This window comes from Schistocerca cancellata, chromosome 2 (genome assembly GCF_023864275.1).
Source record: "Schistocerca cancellata isolate TAMUIC-IGC-003103 chromosome 2, iqSchCanc2.1, whole genome shotgun sequence".
Lineage (NCBI taxonomy): Eukaryota > Metazoa > Arthropoda > Insecta > Orthoptera > Acrididae > Schistocerca > Schistocerca cancellata.
Window position 1 is genome coordinate 945,860,573 of NC_064627.1, and position 23,025 is coordinate 945,883,597.

At 42.6% G+C, this 23,025-nt stretch overlaps 1 protein-coding gene across 4 annotated transcripts in view; it reads left to right on the forward strand.

Annotated features, from left to right (window-relative positions):
* The window catches only part of LOC126162917 (uncharacterized), a 252,238-nt gene extending 247,932 nt beyond the window's left edge, over positions 1-4,306 (forward strand). For all 4 annotated transcript variants that reach the window (XM_049919735.1, XM_049919733.1, XM_049919734.1 and 1 more), the window contains 2 exons: positions 1,840-2,166; positions 2,248-4,306. In XM_049919735.1, coding sequence (XP_049775692.1) covers positions 1,840-2,166; positions 2,248-2,406 — 486 coding nt within the window. In that variant the 3' untranslated portion in view covers positions 2,407-4,306. The remainder of the gene's footprint in view (positions 1-1,839; positions 2,167-2,247) is intronic.
* Positions 4,307-23,025: the final 18,719 nt, after the last annotated feature.

The following is a 23,025-nucleotide window of genomic DNA, read 5'->3' on the forward strand; positions in this document are numbered from 1 at the left end:
CCTCTATGCTACAGCAGTCTGTTTATTTGGCAGAGGAGTGAGTTGTGCCTCTATTGGTCAGGTGCAGGGTTGTCATTTGATGGCTGTAGCACAAATCCAAGTTAGCATGTTCGACAAGAGGTGGAGTCCAACTGTTTTAGTTGCCAGAAAATGCTGTATCTCTTCTTCTCTCACTGCCTAGTGAGATCATGGTGATCTTCCGAAACTGTCATAGGTACCATATTCGAGAGTCAGTCATACTTCTTTTGTCTGACTCTTTGTCTGTTGTATTTCCACAGCACACTGGCACCATCTTTTTGTTGTTGTTACATCCATTACCAGAAGGGATTGGTAGATCCTTTCTGTGGCCTCTTTCTTTAAGTCTGAGATATTGTCAGCTTCTGTCATATTCAGATTTACAATGTGGTATAGGATCAAAACATTCTGTGTGTTGGACTGTTATGTTTCCCCATGCCCCATGATGCTGGGCTGTGTTCTTCCATTAAGTGGACTCACCACTGATTGTCACAATATATTTTCTTTAGTTTGGCCAGGAATTTGTCCTAATTGTGAGCTTCTCTTCATTGTCCTTGCACCACTACTAAGCTGTACATTCCACCTATTGTATTTGGAGAGTTTGTAGAACCTTTTCAGGTATTTTGTTTGATCTCAGCTAGCATCTTCAGAAAATACCAATGCATGCCTGGTGTGTATATGACTTGTTTATTTTTTGAATCCAATGGTTTTCTTAATATACATACTGTGGGAATGATGTACTGCTTGTATTTGGTTCTTGTCCATGTAAGTGATGGCTTTTACATTGCCTAATCAAAACTGTGGTTTTGAAGTACCCAGTGTCTCCACTAAACAACTTCTTGTCAGAACCACATTCAAGTCCAAATCCAAAAGCAGGGTCATCAGTGAAGTACAGCACTTAGCACTGAAATCGTGTTTATCTAGCATCAGCTTACAGACTGGAATCGGACTCCTTTATGAAGAGTGTTGCTGTTTAGATAAACATTGAATGTTGCAGAATATACAATCATCACAAACAAAGGAATCTTGAAAACCTTCTAGAAATAGTAAATAACAAATAATTGCTAGTGATCAGGTTTGAACTGGTGACCTGCAGCACACTAGCCAGAAATGCTATTTGCAACACTACACTGCATGCATGACAACTTGCAGCAATATATTTAAGTATCGTATTTAAATCTAAACAGTTGTAATGTATTGTCTGTGAAATCCTTTCAGTATTTTGTCTGAAATTGAGACACATGCTATATAAATAACAACTTCATGTGACTTGGCAAGCTCTAAACATAGAATGATGTCCTTTGCAGATGCGCCACTGATCGGTGAAGATGACATGATTTCACTGAGCTGGCTTTGTAAAGGGATATTATTTTCCTCAAACAGTTATTGACCCAAGGTTTATTGGTGACGTAATTCTCCTACTCCATTGGCAAATTACATAGCAAAATCAGTTGGTGTATGTATTATTAGCTATTTCACATTGGCTTCGCCACATGGTTACATGTTCCTCATAAAATATGTTTGTTCTGTTAAAATGTAGCTGCAGATGCCTAGGAATTACCTTATACCCTTTCAGTATGGGTACATTTAGTTGTGTCTGTGTAGGGGGGGGGGGGGACTGTGTGTTGGCAAATGGTTTTTGATTGTTATAGATTACAAATGTTCTATACACCTGCAGAAATGTCACTGGTATAGCTGCTGTCATATCACTGATACAAACTGTCTCCCAGTGTGTGTCTGAATCTCCATAAATATGCACACTTCTTTTATTTTCTTAAAAAAAGTACTCATTGCAAAATATAACTCTCTGCTGTTACTTTTTAGCCTCGCCGAGAAGAAGATAAGTCTGATAATAAGAGGTATAGAGAAATAAAGGAAAAACTGAGGAAAAGGAAAGAACTGGCACGTCAGCATGCAGAAAAATCAAAAAGATATCACCGTGAAAGTAAATTTCATTCTAACACAAGGTCATCAGAAAAACCCGTCACTGTTGCTGCTGATACTTCAAGTGATACAGCTAGGAAAATTAAGGATCAGTTCCGACTGCAGATGGCTGGTGTAATTGTGCAATATCTAAATCCATATAGAAAACCAGAATGTCAGAAAGCACGTATAACAAACACAGATGACTTCAAGCATCTTGCTAGAAAGGTAAGCTGATTAGTTGAACATTGATTTTCTGTTTTTGTCTTGTATCACGACATAAATTATCTATTTTATGCTTTATTTTAGCTGACACATTTTGTAATGCTGAAGGAGTTGAAACACTGCCGAAGTGTTGAGGACCTTGAATGCAATGATAATGTGAAACATAAAGCACGAGACTTTATAAAAAAATACATGGCTAAATTTGGTGCTGTGTATCAAAGACCAAAAGAGGAGGACCAGTAGAAGATCAGTTAATTTATCCATGTTGTGATATGTGAGTGGGTGTTTTGTTGATTTTGATGTTTGTAAATAATTTTACATATGAAATTGTTTTGAATTTTGTGAACCATTGGGTTATCTGGAAACAGAATAACAGGCAGATTGATGCCTTAGCCAGCCCCCTCCACCTACTATTGTTCCCTTCTCAGGTGGTACCTACCATTCCTGTTTCATGCTCAATATTATGTTAATTTTAATTGTTATGTAAAGAAAAAACTATTTTTTTATTTATAAAATTCTTATCAAAATTAAGGAATCAAAGAATGCCACAATTTTAATGTCATAATTACAGTACATGTTTCATTATTCACTTTAGAGCTATTAGGAAACTCTTGTGGTACATTTCATCATTATAAATGACAGGATTTGTCTTTGAAGCTAAGCTGTTTTTTTATGAGTGTTTAATTGGACAATTCATGCAGTTACATTTATTGTATGTGCTGTTATTGCATCAGGTAACAGTTCTTCAGTAACCAAGAATGATTTGCAATAAAATTCTATGGGCAATGAGTTTTATGCGTGACTGTGGTGAAAAATACAATTTGTTATTGTCTCTGTTGAGCAACAATTTGAACAGTAACTAAATGATGTAAATATTTATTATGTGAATTTGGCACAGGCTTGCTAATAGAAAAGGGCAGCAGTGAAGACTATTGACACCAGTGTAGAAATTAGAGAAACTGTAAAATTGTACATTGATGTGATGTACAACTTGTAATTGTACAATTCAAAGTGTTCGTGAAATATATATAGATATGTACATAACAACATTAATTTAATCACTGGAATATTTATTATTATTTTTTAAAAAAAAGTAGTATGTATTAAAATAATAGATTCTTCTTGTGATGACACAATAGCCCTTGATTTTATTTTGACAAAAAGTACAAGAGACTGTCGTCTTGGATGAAGTATATTGTAAATTCCTATTTCCTTTCCAGGTATACCATATGAAATATTTTGATGCTATATTTTAAGTTCATATTAGTATGTCTCGTACTACAAAAGGTATACTGTTAACAAATAATAGAATTCACATTGTCTTGTTTCAACCCAAAATGTTTCATATTGTCACTTGTGATTAAATCTTGTGGATCAAGCACTGTCTGCAAGAATAGGTTTACTTAAACTCTGTTTACATCAAATTTTAAATTTTTTCTCCTATGACAAACGTCTCTTTTGCAACCATTTTCCACATATAACCTCATCTTCAACTCCCCTCTAGCTGCAAATTAATGATGCCTGCCTATGCTAACATCACAGAAAGAATTAATGCAAAATGATTTAAAGTTGCATTTTGTAAGATTTGTTTTTCTTCATGGATTTAACAAGAAATTTTGTTGTCATATTGTTTTCCTTTTTTAATTATTATAATTTTAAGGAAAAACATGCGGTAAAGTCAGTACAGTGAATGAGTAGGGAAAGATGGACTATGGTAATTAAAAAGCAGGTGGACTATGATAATTAAAAAGCAGATTACATGCCAGAGATACAGATATTACATTCTCACCTCACTTGCATAAAAAATCACTTTTACTAGGCATAATATTTAATTATGTTTGCTTATTTCATTAACAGGAAATTGTGCTATTTCTTGGTGATGACAATGCTGGGCTGTTTTAGTTGGACCCTGCTTGGTGATGTCAGTGAATGGCTTTTTAAGTTGTAACCTGTGATAGTTTCCGCTAGTTATATCTCAAAGAAAATGACCACTCAGCTATGCAGCTAACAGTCAAGTCTTACGAGAAAAAGTTTTATTACGCACAGTGTCTGATAAAATCAGAGAAAGCCACAAGATAAAAATAAAGATTCCTATAATCATAAAAATTACTTGATGGTTATCAAGAATTAAGTTGTTCCCTTCATTACCATTTAAATTAATTTATGCCTTACCAATATTATAAATAACAAAATATCTTTAGTAAATTAATTTTGGTTATGCAATCTTCTTATAAAAGCAGATCTCATCAAATAAAGAGCATCAAATAAAGAGGAGGATATATAAAAATGGTACTGTGCCAGTGTAGTGGTACTATGTATAATCTCTTGAAAAATTTCCATAATCTTCCATATGGCACTGAAAGATTTTGTAATTTTTTTTACAAATTACTTTCGATATCCTGTGTGTTTTGAAGTGTGTATTCAGCATCACAGAAATAGTAATGTATCACTGATACCATATTGAGCCATGATTCACATTATATTGGCTGGGAAAAAAATTCAGAGTTACTGAATATGAAATACTGGTGCACTTTTTTTGTGTAGTCTGGATGGAGGGATTGGAGACGAAGATTTTTCCCCATTTGAACCTGTTTGTAGTGTTTATGAAAGAGAAGGAAATAGATAACTGACTTGGTTGGGGAGGGGGCGGGGATGATTTCTTTGCACTGCTAGTCTGGATTGGAATTAACTCTGTTCAACAGTTATTATCCTCTGTTGTCAAGTGTTACACTCATGACAGACGACAATAATCCAAAATTCTCCCAGCAGAAGATTGTTCTTATATAATCTGCATAATTTTTATCACATGCACATTCACTTTCTTTGATAAACATTAATCCCTCCCCTGCCCCCGTTTCATCATCCTGGTATTATGTGTATTGTTGTACAGACAAAATATTTTAAACATATCACTTTTAAAAAAAGTACCATGGATGTGAATGACATGTTAGATGAAACATGGGTAACTGGCAAATTTGAACTAGTAGCTGATGGCCAAAGAACCAAATGAATTTCCTGGGGTAATAGTAGTATGCAAGAAAAATTACCGGTGTTGATATTTCACATAGCTACAGGACAGTGTTGCTGAATGTGGCATATTACGCCAAAGGCATTCTTACCACAATATCAAGTGGCAAAAAAGGGTGGGAGAATAACTAGCAGTCCATATCTGGGTGCATTGTTTAAATTATATTGACCAATTCTAACATTTAAACATGAAAAATGAAAGGAAACTATTCACAATCTAAAATACTGAAATATGTGAAAGATATTTGTTGTTTATTAGCAGTGAAAATGCAAATTGTTTTTGCAACATTTGCTGTTTGTGGTTCAATTGTTAAATATGAAATCATTTAGCAAAGGGTGAAAGAATTAATCGGATTGTTCTATAATCTGCCAAAAAATATTTGCAACTGTCTACCAGTGACAGTATCTCCTCTAAAACTTTTGAGTTCCAGGCCCTTTGCAGCAGGCTTGTCACAGAATCCCAGGCATTTTTGGCATCTGTTTTAAGTGCCTATCATTTCATTCTTACAACCTTCTTTACAAATATGGATGAAGGTAGAAAATTTCTTATTTAATGCAGCTACAAAATGAAACACATTTACTACAAATTTAGCATATAAATTTTATTTAAATTTGAACAAAAGTTTAGCGAAAAAAAAATTTATGTGAAGATTTTAATGCTGCAGTAGAAGACTGTTGCTATACACATTTTGGGGTGTAGCAGTATGTTGATGTATAGGCCTACTTTCCTTCTTTGCAAACTCATCACCTACTTGAAGAAAATTTGCCAAATGGCAACCCTTTGCCCTGCCACACATCCTCTTTCTTCTTTGAATTCAGGGAGTGATGGTTGCTTGTGTAATGTTGTCCGTCCTAATTTTACGTCTGAAGGATTTGCAGCAGTAGAAAATCTTTTGCATGATGGGTCTAAAGATGGAACTACATTGGAAGTACTTCCTTGATTATTTGGAAGTATATTACGCATTGTTGGAGGTGGCATTTTGTCTGAAAACAGAATGGAAATATAAATCACATAGTAGAATTAGCAAGCAAAATAATGTAGAACAGCAGAATGGTAATATTGTAATAATGTTGTTTTCGTGTCTGAGCCTGATTCAGAAGCAGAGTCACTGTATTTGCTTTCAAAAATGTCCCTTTCAGAAACAGAGTCTTCAAATGATTAATTCAATAGCTTGTCAATTTCAGTACTGGTCAGTAATTCCAACATAGTAATCAGAAAATGTGTCTAGGACAACGAGAAACCCACAAAAAGTATGGTACCACATGTCAGTGCACTGGTTTTGATTAAGTGAGGACTGTCCTTAAGAATGCCGAAATAGTTTCAGAAACATCTACACAATGGCAGCACACACAGACATGTTCACAGCATGCCAAACCTGAAAAGAAGCTGCGAGAACAATGACTGTAATACAAACATTGGAAGACGAACAGAGCTTGGGTGTGGGACACTCGCTGCAAGGCTGTGATATGAGCTGTGATCGGGCTTGGGACTCAAAAGTTTTAAAATAATGAATTTTTTCAGTTATGGTAGTTACAAAACTATTTACATCACTGTCTGCTCCTCATTATGAATTGCTTCACTGCCCCCCCCCCCCCCCCCCCTCAAAGATACATAATCAGTTCTTCCGAAATGCCTTCATTCTCAGCATCATGCCCTAGAAAACATGTGGTGCTGCTCACTATTTTCCTTCACATATCACTGATCTGATACAAGGTTTTCACAAGAAGTTGATCAATTCTCAGAGGTGCTAATCATTTCGTAGTTGGCGGCATATTATACAGTGAATCCCAGTTCAGTTAGGACTTCTTGTATGAAATTGCAATGCTATCTTGTGGCGAGTTGTAACATTACAATCCTTGAAGTTTCCAAAACAGCTGTGTAGAAAGTCAAGTCGCTAGCATTGCAGCAGGAGGCATCCTCGGCGGAAAATGACAGTCGTGCAGTGAGGCAACACTTTTGAGTCCCTCGGCATTTGTGCGTGAGAATTCGTTGCATTCGACCCAAATTCTGAGAGTCAGGTGCCTGGTTGCTACTCCATAATGACACCCCAGCCCACAAAACGAATATTGTGCACGAGTTTTTGGCCTGCAAGTAGATCACAGTCCTGGATCACCCAACATATCTGCCAGATTTGTCCACAGCCAGTTTCATTCATGTTGAAATCTGGTGCTCATTTGTAGTACTGAATATGAAATTAAATGAAGCCCATTTTAAGACATTTACTGTCAAACTGCAAAGACTGGTGGTAGTTGGAATAGGCAAAAAAATCTGCTGATGAGAACTATAGTGACTATAATCAAGAAAAGACAGATAATGAAAATAACACTTTCAATATTCTATATGAAGTATTGATTAATCAATAATTCAATAAACCATAATACAGACAATGTATGTTAATATTTTGGTATATCAATATTTTGGGCCCATCTGTAGTTGTAACCCAACATGCTCTACAGAATGGCGACATGTTGCCTTGGCCTGATCGATCACTAGATCTGTCTCCAATCCAGCACATATGAGACATTGTGGGACAACAACTCCACCGATGAAGGTTTCTCGGGTCTCCAGCCGGGTGATAGCGTTATCTCGCGACGTTTCGGGAAGTGTCATACTACCCATCTTCTGGCAAAGATTCGCAAAAGATGGGGCCCCTCCACGCCCACACCAATGTGGTGACCAAACCAAAAGTTCTACTGTCACCTCCGTATAACATGTTAGTTTTTGAATCAGGAGTCACAGGATGTGGGCTGTGATGTTATCCATGTGTCTGGGTAAGATTACTCATTAACATGGTCCATCAGGAGATAGAAAGTGGACAAAAACGATCGAAGGGTAGCGGTTGTAAGGGCAGAGGAAAAGAAGCACCAAGGGGAAAAAACCTCTGCGATAGTAGGACGGGTAGTAAGGGCAGTAGCAGCTTGCTATCTACGACAGTACATGCAAGGTGTGGTTATGTTAGTGTGAGGTATCGTACATCGTTACCTTTGTCGTTGCTGGAGCTGGTTGTGGGGCTTGCTGCAGTTGCTGCGTCCCTGCAACAGTTCAAGGTCGTTGTAGATTAGTGGGCGATCGGTCATAGATCGGCTCACAGACAGTGTAGGTGGTGTGTGTGGTTGGTTTGCGTGCTGTGTACAGTATGGTTTCCCTGCGGTTGCTTGTTTTTCGGCTGGTCGAACATCTGGGGTTACCAGTAGTAGCTGTGTTGCAGGGGCTCGCCAGTACTGTCGTGTTAGCGTGCTATGGACCATAGATGTTTAGTTCCTAGCCAATAGTGTCTTTGGTCTGTTGTGCTTCCATCCATGGTTGTGGTCGTAGTTACCCAGAGAAAGGATAAATGGGTTGCGCGAGTGTCTCGTGTTATTGTACAGTCGTGTTGAGAGTTTTTGGAATACCTGCAAGATGGTATCTAGACGGTATTCCCGGTGAAGGTCCACGATGCGTGTGTAGCGCGGAGCATTGCTTATGATTTTGAGTACTTTGTTCTGTATAAGCTGCAAACGGCGCAGGCGAGTGGGCGCAGCGTATCCCCAGACGGGGGCTGTGTACCTCATCAGGCGTCGAAAAATGTCATGTACATGGACCTAGACACCCTCCTATTCAGTGTGCTATGCCTGTTAAGCATAGGGTATAGTTGTTTGAGCCTCGTGTTTTCTTTGTTGGTCACGTGTTGAATGTGGTCCCCCCAGAGTAGTATCCTGTCCAGCCAGACACCGAGGTATTTGACCTCACAGAAACGTATTGGGCATGTGTGTGTGTTATTGGGTTGCAGTGCTGATGTTTGCGCAGTTGCTTTGGTCTTCTAGTGAACAGAACGGCCTCGCACTTGTCGACGTTTACTCTTAACACGTCATTTCACCAGCCAAGGCTCTGCCATTCTGAGTGCTGTTTGCAGTCGTGAGTTAATGTTAGACGGCTTCCAATCTTGCGCAAGGATGGTGGTGTCATCCGCGTAGATTGCCACCGTCGTGTTGTGTGTAGCTGGGAGGTCGTTAATGTAGAGGTTAAACAGTAAGGGCCCTAGGATGCTTCCTTAGGGTACTCCTGCCATGTCGTGTCGATTGTTTGCCCTGCACGTCGGTGTTGAAACTGTTGTCCGTGAGATATGAGTGTATGAGACGTACGAGCCCGTCGGGGAACCCTGCGTCGCTGAGTTTGCCTTTTCGATGTCCAGAAACACCGCCCCAGTCGCTTATGTGTTGAACGATGAGGAGGAGTTGTGTTGTTGAGTGCTGATTCCTGAAACCGAATTGGTCAGGTCTCGGGGTGTCGTTTGTGATACAGTGCCTGGTGAGTCGTTTTAGTATTACCTTCTCAACGATCTTGGTGAGTGCGCTCAGCAGACTGATGGGTCGGTAATTTTGTGGAAGGGAGTGGTGTTTCCCCGGCTTCCTGAACATCAGGACCTTAGCTGTCTTCCAAATGGCGGGGAAGTGTTGGTGCTTGAGTATGGCATTCGTGATGTGTGTTAGGCAGTCTACAGCTTTGTCCGTGAACTCCTGGAGGACACGGTTTTGAATCCCATCGTGACCAGGGGCCTTCCTAGCGGTGGTATGCATGATGGCCCATTTGACTTCAGCTGTACTAGCTTGTCGGATGATGTTGCGCGCTGGTTGGGCCAGGATGCGTGTGACCTCCTGGTCCGTAGCAAGTGTGAATGCTGGGTCTGAGGGATCCAGGTTCAGTGTGAATGACGCTGCGAGTGTGAGGGCCATCAGTTCCGCTTTTTCTTCCGTCGGGCCCTTGTAGCGTGGGGGTGTACAGTTTCTCCCTGGTGAAGTGTCGGGCCAGCTGCCACACGCCAGGTCGCGTGGTGTCCAGCCCTTCGAGTTTCTGGTCCCACTGTTGTGTCTTAAATTTTTGTATTTTTTCCCGGATTATACCCTGGAGCCTGTTCATGTGCTGTTTGAAGTGCTGGCGCCTGGTACGCTGCCAATGTCTCCTGAGGCGGTTCCTCATTGAGATAAGGCCCAGGATCTCCTGGGGCAGGGCAGCACTGTGTTGTTGTGGTGTGCGGATCGGTATGGTGTCGGTTATTGCGTCTTGGACGGCGCTGGTGAGGGTTTCAACTGCCTCATCAATTTGGGCTGTCTCGTTAATCGTGTGGGTGGGTGGGATGTGACTGTCAAGCGTTTTATTGAACTGCGTCCAATTCGCGCGCCTGTAGTCTAACATCCTGCGTTTTTCCATGTGCTGCAGTGTTTCTTCAATCTACAGTATAACGGGTTGGTGATTTGAGGGCAGATCGTTTTAACGGCAACGTTGAGTGTTGTTGTTATGCCCTTGATGAGGGCCATGTTTAACACGTGTGGCCTGTGTCCCCTCCGGTAGGGAATGTGCGTCGGTTTGGTCGGCGCTAGTGTGATGTAGTTTCGTGCTAGTGCGTGTTCGTATAGTTTCTTGTCGTTGGAGTTTCGTATTCGTGAGTTCCAATCCGGGTGTTTTGCGTTAAGATCTCCAGCGGCGATTACGCGCGGTGATATGTAGAGTATTGTGCTGATGTCGCGTGTTTTGATGTTTTTAGGGCTGTTGTATACTGACACCAGTGTAGTGCACGCCCCGTTGAACATGACCCTGACGGCGGTTGCCTCTAGTTTTTCAAGTTCGGGGAGCACTATGTTTGTGTGTTCCATGTCTTTGTGTATGATGATGGCTGCTCCGCCATGACCAGAGCCGTCCGGTTGGTCAGTACGATAGACGCAGTAGCCGGTGAAGTTTAGTTGGTTGCGTGGTTGAGCTTAGTTTCGCTCAGTAGTGCGATAAGGATACCCTTACGCTCCATGAGCGCGGCAAATTCCGCCCTTTTGTTGTTGATCCCGTCTGCGTTCCAGAACAGGATCTGTGTCAGTGTCTGGTTGTTTGCGATGGGGGCCGGGTGTGGCGTATTATCCTTGTATGGGTGTGAACAGTGTGGTGAGCGCTGTTTGTATGGCGGCCCAGTACTGTCCAGGTTGAGCAGTCATGAGCCGTGTGATGAGTGTGGTGACGGCCGCCGCGAACTTGTTAAAGATCTGAGCGGTCGTGTGATGGGGGAATATTGTTGCCAATAAACCCTCAAGTGTTGTGTTGATGTTGTGTGTGTCGGCCTGTGGCTCGGTTGTAGTGTTGGCGGCCGCTGGTGCGGGTGTTGGCGTTATGTGTGGGCTTGCGCTTGTGTTGTTGTTGTGTGGTACATTTTGAAGTGCCTGTGTTTCAGTTGTGGTGAGGGGTGGAGTAGTGTGTGTGCTGGTATCACTGGCTTGCTGACTGTGTGCCTGCGTTTCAGTGTTCGTTGTTGTTGGGTACTTTGTTGTGGCGTACGTGTGTTCCCACTCCTGTTATCTCTTGGTCACCTACGCCTTCTCTGGGTTCTTGGTTCTGGGGGTCCTTGTGTAGGTGTGTCTTCCTGTGTGTCATGTGTGGATTCGCAGGCTGTGGCTTCAGGGGGTGGGGTAGTGTTGTTTTTGGGGACTGGTGTTGGTACCGGTGTGGTTGTGGTGTTGCATGTTGGCTGAGACGGTTGTGTTGTTGTCGCAGCGGTTGTGTTAGGTGTGTGTACTGGGCGCAGAGGTTCTGCAGCCTGCTCCGCTCCTCCAGGGCGTGTAGCCATGGCGAACGATACTCCGTTCCTAACAGGGTTTGGTGCGGGCCTTGGACATGTTGTGACGTTGGGTGGCTTCGATTTTTGAGTTTTGCGCCTCTTTGTACACATCGCAGCCACTGTAGTTGGCCGCATGGGCTTCACCGCAGTTGGCGCAACGGCGTATGTTTTGGTGGATTAGTGTGCAGGCGTTGGATGCGTGTTTGCCAGCGCATCCGCGGCAATGGGGTGCCAGGCCGCAGCGAAGGGCCGAATGACCAAATCGCTGGCAATTGTTACATTGTTGGGGGACTTGTGGGTTCGTATATCTCTACCCTTACGTCCATCCGTAGAAGGCTCTTTATCTGCAGAAGGCCGCGGAAGGCGGCCGTGTCGACCATCTCGACCAGGTAGTGTGGCAGACAACTGTGAGAGCGGAAGCCCGTCATCCTGGAAGCACTTTTACATTCGAATCCCAGGAAGTTGAGCACCGCTTGTACTGTAGTGTTTGGGGTATTGGGGTCCACCCCTTTACCATGTATTGCTGTGTTCGTTCTTCAGCAGTTCTGTACGTATAATGTTCGATCCACTTTTCTTTGAGGAAGATAAGGAGATCTTTGTATTCGTTGTTAGTTGACACGTACAGTGAGGCCGTATCCCCGGAGTACTTCCTGTGGAGCGTGCAAGGTGTGTGCCTTTCCGCGAATGTTGTGTTGAGGACACTAAGGTCCCCGTAGTTTTGTATTACGACTGGGGGAAAACCAGTCCTCTGTTGTGCGGGCGTAGCTGCGGTTGGTGTTTCTGTGGTGTTGCTGACTGCAGGTCGGGTCGTATTTGTTGTTGTGGTAGTGTTCCTAACCGGAAGTGTGGGTTTCGGTGTAGGCAGCAGCACCTTTCGGCTACCTAGCGAGTGTGGTTGCTCGCTTGTTTGTGTACTGTTTCTGTGTTTGCGTCGTGGGCCCTCCACCTGCCAGGGCCCAGTGTAGTGGTGTTCTGGGTCCTCATCTGCAGCCCCTGGTTCCGGCGTTGGAGTCACCAGTTGCAGGTAGTACATGAGTCACCAGTTGCAGGTGAATGTAGTGTGATGTGGAGGGTACTTGTCCGCGTGGGGGAATCACTTGGGCCACATAGGTCGGTTATTAATCGACGCTGGTTCAGCAGTTCCTGTGCTTGCGCAGCGATCTACCGATCCTTGTCGGTCAACACCTCCTCAATGGCGGCAAGCAGGACGTTGATGTCGACGGGAACAGTCGACTCACGCGCCTCTTTCGCTGCAGCCTTGCTGCGGATTAGGGCGAGGGAAACACCGGCGGAATCTGCCGTCTTGGTGTTGTCAGGAGCTTTATTAGGTGTGGGTGGGCGCGACAACAAATAGGTCCTACGGAAGAGGGGGAAGGCCTTACGGCCTAGGGTGCGCCGTTGGTGCAGTGGCGCGGCACCTAAAGGAGGAGCGAAGGAAGAAAAGTGGCCTACAGTACGCGGGGTGGTCCGACGTGAACGGGCCCCTGGCACTGGTCAACCCTAACACAGATCGAGATAGTCTCGCTAAGGGAGTTTGTAACCGAAGTTACGGGTTGCTGCGAGTCAGTGACTCTTGCGACAATTAAGCTTCTCCGCGAGCTACGCGGCTTTTCGACAAAAGGGAGCAAAGCTCAACCTTCCGCCGATCCACCGAGCGCTACTGACGCTTCGAAAGGAGACTCTGTAGAGCAGAGCGGTCAGCGAGGCCTAAACCGCCAATAGCTACCGTTGCACCGGCCATCACCGGCTGAGAGCTCCTTCCGCTGCGACGGCAGGAGCCCGTTTTCTTTTTTTGGCAAAGGATGGGTCCCCTCCACGCCCACACCAACGTGGTGACCAAACCAAAAATTCTACTGTCACCTCCGTAAACATGTTAATTTTTGAATCAGGCGTCACAGGATGCGGGCTGTGATGTTGTCCATGCGTCTGGGTAAGATTACTCATTAACATGGTCCATCAGGAGATAGAAGTGGTCGAAAACGATTGAAGGGTAGCGGTTGTAAGGGTAGAGGAAAAAAAGTGCCAAGGCAAGAGCCAAGGGAAAAAAACCTCTGCGACAGTAGGGCTGGTAGTAAGGGCAGTTGTTGTTGTGGTCTTCAGTCCGGAGACTGGTTTGATGCAGCTCTCCATGCTACTCTATCCTGTGCAAGCTTCTTCATCTCCCAGTACCTACTGCAACCTACATCCTTCTGAATCTGCTTAGTGTATTCATCTCTTGGTCTCCCCCTACGATTTTTACCCTCCACGCTGCCCTCCAATACTAAATTGGTGATCCCTTGATGCCTCAGAACATGTCCTACCAACCGATCCCTTCTTCTGGTCAAGTTGTGCCACAAACTTCTCTTCTCCCCAATCCTATTCAATACTTCCTCATTAGTTATGTGATCTACCCATCTAATCTTCAGCATTCTTCTGTAGCACCACATTTCGAAACCTTCTATACTCTTCTTGTCCAAACTATTTACCGTCCATGTTTCACATCCATACATGGCTACACTCCATACAAATACTTTCAGAAATGACTTCCTGACACTTAAATCTATACTCGATGTTAACAAATTTCTCTTCTTCAGAAACACTTTCCTTGCCATTGCCAGTCTACATTTTATATCCTCTCTACTTCGACCATCATCAGTTATTTTGCTACCCAAATAGCAAAACTCCTTTACTACTTTAAGTGTCTCATTTCCTAATCTAATTCCCTCAGCATCACCCGACTTAATTCGACTACATTCCATTATCCTCGTTTTGCTTTTGTTGATGTTCATCTTATATCCTTCTTTCAAGACACTGTCCATTCCGTTCAACTGCTCTTCCAGGTCCTTTGCTGTCTCTGACAGAATTATAATGTCATCGGCAAACCTCAAAGTTTTTATTTCTTCTCCATGGATTTTAATACCTACTCCGAATTTTTCTTTTGTTTCCTTTACTGCTTGCTCAATATACAGATTGAATAACATCGGGGAGAGGCTACAACCCAGTCTTACTCCCTTCCCAACCACTGCTTCCCTTTCATGTCCTTCGACTCTTATAACTGCCATCTGGTTTCTGTACAAATTGTAAATAGCCTTTCGCTCCCTGTATTTTACCCCAGCCACCTTTAGAATTTGAAAGAGAGTATTCCAGTCAACATTGTCAAAAGCTTTCTCTAAGTCTACAAATGCTAGAAACGTAGGTTTGCCTTTCCTTAATCTTTCTTCTAAGATAAGTCGTAAGGTCAGTATTGCCTACGGAATCCAAACTGATCTTCCCCGAGGTCGGCTTCTACTAGTTTTTCCATTCGTCTGTAAAGAATTCGTGTTAGTATTTTGCAGCTGTGGCTTATTAAAGGGCAGTAGTGACTTGCTATCTGCGACAGTGCATGCAAGGTGCGGTTATGTTAGTTCGAGGTATCGTGCATCGTTACCTTTGTTGTTGCTGGAGCTTGTTGCGGCGCTTGCTGCAGTTGCTGCGTCCCTGCAACAGTTCAAGGTCGTTGTAGATTAGTGGGCGATCGGTCATAGATCGACTCACGGACGGTGTAGGCGGTGTGTGTGGCTGGTTTGCGTGCTGTGTACAGTACGGTTTCCCTGCAGTTGCCTGTTTTTCGGCTGGTCGCACATCTGGGTTTCCAGTAGTAACTGTGTTGCAGGGGCTCGCCAGTACTGTCGTGTTAGCGTTCTGTGGACCATAGATGTTTAGTTCCTAGCCCGTTTTCGCGGAGAGCGGGCTATTTATATGCGCGGTCACCCCCTCCACTAGACCTCTGGTGGCTGCGGTGGACCAGCGGCGTGCGCGCAGTGGTGGGGATGGCGGTCGCCCCCAGCGGCCGCATTCGTTTCTCGGTGTAAGCCCTCTGTCTGCGTCTGCGGCGGAGGACGTTGACGGACGCGCTTCCGACGGATTGCCGCTATCGCAGGGTTCCATGCTGCGCTGAGTTGGTATTCCTCATCTCTGTTGACCAGATTGTCGTGAATCCTTATTTCTATGGACTCTTTGATAACGCTTTCCCAGAAGCCAGATGCTCGACACAGTACCTTCGTGTTTTCGAAGTTGAAGGTGTGTTCTTCATTTATGCTGTGTTCCGCTACGGCTGATTTTTCTGTGTGACCCAGTCGCACACATCTGATACGTTCAATTCGCAGCGTTTAGATATGCAGCACTGTGTTTGCCCAATGTATTGTTTTCCACATTCGCATGGTATGCTGTATACTCCTGGTGTGTTAAGGTTCAGCGCATTTTTTGCCGAACCTAGGAGCTCCCTCGTCTTCGGTGGTGGTCGGAGAATGGTTTTGATATTGTATTTGCCCAGAAGTCGTGCAATTTTGGCTGAGAGCGGACCCACGTACGGAAGGAACGCGAGTAGTTTGTCTTCTTCTTCTTCTTCTTCTGGGGCTCTCACTGCTTCCTTCTTCCTTTTAAGCGCCCTGTTGATCTGCGTTTCACCGTATCCATTTTGGTGAAAGACTTCCCTCAGGTGTTGCAGCTCGGATGGTAGGCTGCCTTTGTCACAGACGGCGCGCGCTCTATGTACCAGGGTGGTCAGTACCGTTTGTCTTTGTGCTGGATGGTGGCAGCTTGTTGCATGAAGGTATAGGTCTGTGTGTGTGTCTTCTTCCTATGTACTGCATGGCATAGTAAACCATCTGCCTCCCTCTTAATTAAAATATCAAGGAAGTGGAGGCATCCATTTTCCTCCATTTCCATTGTAAATTTGATGTTCGGATGGATGCTGTTGAGGTGTTCAAGAAACTCATCTAGTGCCTGTTTGCCACGTCCCCACACGACCAAATTGTCGTTGACATAGCGGAAGAAGTGCTTTGGTTTTTGTCTGGCAGGTTGAAGGGCCACCGCCTTGGGCTCCCCATTGGCCTGCGATTTCAGGATTCAAACCCATCGAGACAGATAATGAAGTTGCATGCGAGATTGTCTGGGCAAGACTCAGTATCAGGGGTGGACGTAAAATGATAATTGGACTCTTATATTGCCCACCAGACTCATCTCATGATATAACTGAAAACTCCAGACAAACCTCAGTTCACTTGCACTTAAGTTCCCCAGTCATACTGTATTCATCAGGGGAGACTTCAATTACTTGGGAAGATTACAGTTTTGTTGGTGGTGGTCGTGATAAGACATCCTGTGGAATATTACTAAATGCGTTCCCTGAAGATTACTCAGAACAGATTAGTGTCACTCACGATGAAAATGTATTGGATCTAATGGCAACAAATAGACCTGACCTCTTTGAGGATATCCACATTGATATCAGCATCAGTGACCATTACACGTTTGTGGCCACTATGAATACTGAAGTATAGAGGACAACTAAAACAAGCAGAAAGATTTAAATCTTGAGTAAACTAGATAAAAAATAGAGTCATATCTCAATGATGAACTTGAAACTTTCAGCACAGGGCAGGAGCAAGCAGAAGATCTGTGGCTCAAGTTTTAAAGAGTACTTGACCATACACTGGATAGATATGTACCCAGTAGAACAAATTGTAATGGAAGGAGCTCTCCATGGTATACAGTCAATGTAAAGGAACTTTTAAAGAAACAGAGATTACTGCATAATAGGTGTAAAACAAGGTGTAGGGCTATAACTAGAGAGACGCATTTAGCTGTCAAGAGAGCAATGAGTGATGCCTTCAACGACTACGTAGCAAAATATTGTCAAATGACATTTCACAAAATCCAAAGATGATCTGGTCATATGTAAAGGCTGCTAGCGGCACCAAAGATAGTGTGCAGTCTCCAGCGAATGAGTCAGGAACTGAAACTGAGGGTAGCAAAGCAAAAAGCTGAAATGTTTTCTAATGTTCCTTTACGAAGGAAAACCCCAATTCAATTCATGTGCGACTGAAAAGATGAATGATATAAGTATTAATATCAGTGGTGTTGAGAAACAGCTGAAATTGTCAAAACTGAACAAAGATGCAGGGCCTGATGGAACTACTGTTATATTCTATACCGAATTTGCAGCTGAATTAGCCGTTCTTCTAACCAAAATCTATTGTAGATCACTCGAACAGGAAACTGTGCCCAGGTCTTGGATAAAAGCACAGGTTACACCCATCTACAAGAAGGGTAGTAGAAGTGATCCACAAAACTACTGTCCTGTATCCTTGACATCGATTTGTTGCAGAATCTTAGAACATATTCTGAGCTTAAACATAATAAGGTATCATGAACAGAACTACCTGCTTAATGCCAACCAACATGCATTCCGAAAACATCGATTATGTGTGTCCCACCACTCAGTTCTCTTACACGATGTCTGAAAGCTTTGGATCAAAGCATTCAGATGCAGTATTTACTCAATTCCAAAAAGCACTTGACTCAATACCACACCTAAGTTCATTGTCAGAAGTACGATCATGGGGGGGGGGGGGGGGTTACCAAATGAAATTTGTGACTGGATTGAGGACTTTTTGGTAGGGAGGACGCAGCCTGTTGTCATAGTGGATGGAGAATCGTCGTCAGATGTGGAAGTTAATTCAGGTGTGCTCCAGGGAAATGTGTTGGGACCATTGCTGTTCATGTTGTATGTCAGTGACATTGCAGACAATATTAATAGTAATCAGACATTTTGCAGATGATGCAGTCATCTGTGATGAAAGACTCTGCATAAATATTCTGTCAGATCTTGAAGTACATAGTGGTGCAAAGATTGGCAACTTCCTTTAAATGTACAGAAATGTAAAATTGTGCACTTCACCAAACAAAACAACATAGTGTCCTTTGACTGTAATATCAGTGAGTTACTGTTGTAATCTGCCATATCAACAAATACCTTGAGTGTAATACTACGTTGGAGTATGAAATGGAATGATCACACAGGCTCAGTTGTGGGTAAAGCAGGTGGTATGCTTTATTTTATTGGTAGAATACTGGAGAGGTACCATCAGTCTACAAAGGAGACTGCTTAATAATCACTCACGCGACCGGTTCTTGAATATTGCTCAAGTGTGTTGGACCCATTCCAAAAAGGACTAACTGGATATTGAACGTATACAGAAAAGGGCAGCACAAAAGGTCACAGGTTCGTTTGACCCATGGGAGAGTGTCACAGAGACACCAAAGGAACTGAAAAGGAAGACTCTTGCCATGCACCTCAGGGTGGTTTACTGAGGATAGATGTAGATGTAGAAATGTATCCCTGCTCCCAGCTTCGTCCCTGAAGTGACCGGCCAACTTTTAGTGCACCTGCTATAATTCCTTCAGTGAATTTTTAATTCAACGAGGGAGTCATGTACGACCAACACTTGTAAATGGTAAGAAGGCCTTGTTTAACCCTTTCATGACCCGCGGGACATACGTGTCCCACTTCACTTTTTCGTGCTTCACGACCAAGTGGACAATAAAAACCTACATCTGTAATGTGCTGCCATCTACCGGAAGCATTCGCTAGGACTTGAAACCATTACACTTCCCGCCAAAGAGCTGCATTCTGCTGGAAGTTGTACGATGTAGTGCAATTGTTTAATCGCTTATGTGAAAGTTTTGTATATTTTTCAACTGTTCTTTTGTAAATAAGAAAGGTAAGCAATATAACCGTATTTATTGTGTTTCTTATAATTTATTTGTAAATATTACGTGGAATTTCAGTGTAAAATGTATTTCAATGACTTGGTAAATAGTTTTTAGTTTTTGACTGCATGAAATATCAATCACATGGCCAGTGGGACATATTTGCCCCACATATTATTTATAATTTCTTTCACTGTGCGATGCTACATCACTTGGCTCGGTAAAGTATTCATACAATATTAATAAAAATAACAACAACAATAATAATAATAATTTAACTCACCCGTCTTGATGCATCCAGTAGTACATCTATTGATACTACACCGCGTAGGACATTGGCTGAGCCACCTAGCTGTTGTCGTCACAACAATGGTGACAGTGCTAGAACGGAGGTGACAGAAAATGATGGTACTGCGTGTGCAGTAAAAGAAAATGTCGCCGAAATTACCAGTGACACTGCAAATGAAGTTACTGTGTGTGCAGAACAAGAGAGTGGGGCCGAACATGCCAATAAAACTGAAACAGAGTGGACTGACGACGTAACTTATTTTGAAAGCTTATCAGCATCTCTTGATGGAAGTGCAGATATAAAGTTCGATTTTGGACAAAATGATAAAGAAATAGATTTTTTTTTTACAGTTTTTACTGATGATTGTTTGAGGAAGATCAAAGATGAGACTAACCTCTATGCAACTCCAATATGTAACAACATTACTAGAGGTAAAAGGGTAAGACAGGCCAGCTGCAATTGGAAAGACACTGACGTTGAAGAAATAAAATATTTTATTGCCATTGACATTATAATGGGAATACATAGGCTGCCTCAGCTGAGTCACTATTGGTCCACCTACCCACTTTCAGGTGTAAGTGCAATTTCGCAACTAATGAGTAAAACTAAGTTCAAAAAACTGACTGAAAACATTCACTGTAATGACAATGCCACAGCAGTATCAAGAGATGCAGCTGACTATGATCGACTACACAAATTACGCCCAATAATTGACGCTATCGGTAACAATTTGGAAGAAGTATACACTCTATCAAGTATCATGGCTGTTGATGAAAGTATGGTCCCATTCAATGGGCGTTCATCTATAAAGCAGTACCTTCCAATGAAGCCTGTAAAACGAGGTTACAAAATTTGGTGTCTTGCCGATTCAAAAACAAGTTTCATAATCCAGTTTGATGTGTATACTGGAAAGAAGGACACCCAAGACTCATTATTCAGTTTGGGAGAAAATATTGTGCTCCAACATGCAGTCTCACCGACTAATTGTGTTCGATAACTTCTTCACGTCGTACAATCTGATGAAGTCACTAAATGAAAGAGGACTTTTTGAAGTTAGAACAGTGAGGACAAACAGGAAGGGACTTCCAGGTATGATGAAGAAACAAGATAAATTACAATGGGGGCAGTTTATGTTCAAAACAAAGGGATGTGTCCCAGCAATAAAATGGCAAGACTTTGACAGTACCAAGCCCTTATCATAGCCCAAAAGATGTAACCTTTGTCAATAGGAAAAACAGAGATGGTACTTCATCAGAGGTCTTCTGTCCTACAGCAGTTGCGGAGTACAATACATTTATGGGAGGTGTGAATCGCTTTGATCAGATGCGTGAGAGATATGCTATTGGAAGGCGATCTCTAAAGTAGTTGCATCGGCTTTTCTTTTTTGTGACTGACCAGGAAATTGTTAACAGTTTTATAATGTGGAACTGTAAGCATGGAGGACGACATAATCAGTTATCCCTTTCACTTTTCGCTTACCAGACAACTAACAGCAGGTCATGAAATCAAAAGAAGAGGAAGACCAAATTTTCTAAGAGTACCAGATGAAGTTCGCCTTCAAGCTGGAAAACATTTTCCAGTAAAAGACACAAGGAAACACTGCAGTTTCTTCAGCACAAAGCAGAACTAAGTACGAACCAACATGATGTGCACACACTGCAAAGTTTCTCTATGTGTACATTCCTACTTCATAGAAAACCCTTGTATTTGTATAAACACAAAAATTAATTATTTTTTGTAAAAGTTGCAGCTGAAATTAAATGTTCTCTCTTATGCTCTGTTTTTATTCAAACCTATGCAATACTCCTTACCCCCATGAACCATGGACCTTGCCGTTGGTGGGGAGGCTTGCGTGCCTCAGCGATACAGATGGCCGTACCGTAGGTGCAACCACAACGGAGGGGTATCTGTTGAGAGGCCAGACAAACATGTGGTTCCTGATGAGGGGCAGCAGCCTTTTCAGTAGTTGCAGGGGCAACAGTCTGGATGATTGACTGATCTGGCCTTGTAACATTAACCAAAACGGCCTTGCTGTGCTGGTACTGCGAACGGCTGAAAGCAAGGGGAAACTACAGCCGTAATTTTTCCTGAGGACATGCAGCTCTACTGTACGATTAAATGATGATGGCGTCCTCTTGGGTAAAATATTCCGGAGGTAAAATAGTCCCCCATTCGGATCTCCGGGCGGGGACTACTCAGGAGGATGTCGTTATCAGGAGAAAGAAAACTGGCGTTCTATGGATCGGAGCGTGGAATGTCAGATCCCTTAATCGGGCAGGTAGGTTATAAAATTTAAAAAGGGAAATGGATAGGTTAAAGTTAGATATTGTGGGAATTAGTGAAGTTCGGTGGCAGGAGGAACAAGACTTTTGGTCAGATGATTACAGGGTTATAAATACAAAATCAAATAGGGGTAATGCAGGAGTAGGTTTAATAATGAATAAAAAAATAGGAGTGTGGGTTAGCTACTACAAACAGCATAGTGAACGCATTATTGTGGCCAAGATAGACACAAAGCCCATGCCTACTACAGTAGTACAAGTTTATATGCCAACTACCTCTGCAGATGATGAAGAAATAGATGAAATGTATGACGAGATAAAAGAAATTATTCAGGTAGTGAAGGGAGACGAAAATTTAATAGTCATGGGTGACTGGAATTCGTCAGTAGGAAAAGGGAGAGAAGGAAACATAGTAGGTGAATATGGATTGGGGGGAAGGAATGAAAGAGGAAGCCGCCTTGTAGAATTTTGCACAGAGCATAACTTAATCATAGCCAACACTTGGTTCAAGAATCATAAAAGAAGGTTGTATACCTGGAAGAATCCTGGAGATACTAAAAGGTATCAGATAGATTATATAATGGTAAGACAGAGATTTAGGAACCAGGTTTTAAATTGTAAGACATTTCCTGGGGCAGATGTGGATTCTGACCACAATCTATTGGTTATGAACTTCAGATTGAAACTGAAGAAACTGCAAAAAGGTGGCAATTTAAGGAGATGGGACCTGGATAAACTGAAAGAACCAGAGGTTGTAGAGAGTTTCAGGGAGAGCATAAGGGAACAATTGACAGGAACGGGGGAAAGAAATACAGTAGAAGAAGAATGGGTAGCTCTGAGGGATGAAGTAGTGAAGGCAGCAGAGGATCAAGTAGGTAAAAAGACGAGGGCTAATAGAAATCCTTGGGTAACAGAAGAAATATTGAATTTAATTGATGAAAGGAGAAAATATAAAAATGCAGTAAATGAAGCAGGCAAAAAGGAATACAAACGTCTCAAAAATGATATCGACAGGAAGTGCAAAATGGCTAAGCAGGGATGGCTAGAGGACAAATGTAAGGATGTAGAGGCTTGTCTCACTAGGGGTAAAATAGATACTGCCTACAGGAAAATTAAAGAGACCTTTGGAGAGAAGAGAACCACTTGTATGAATATCAAGAGCTCAGATGGCAAC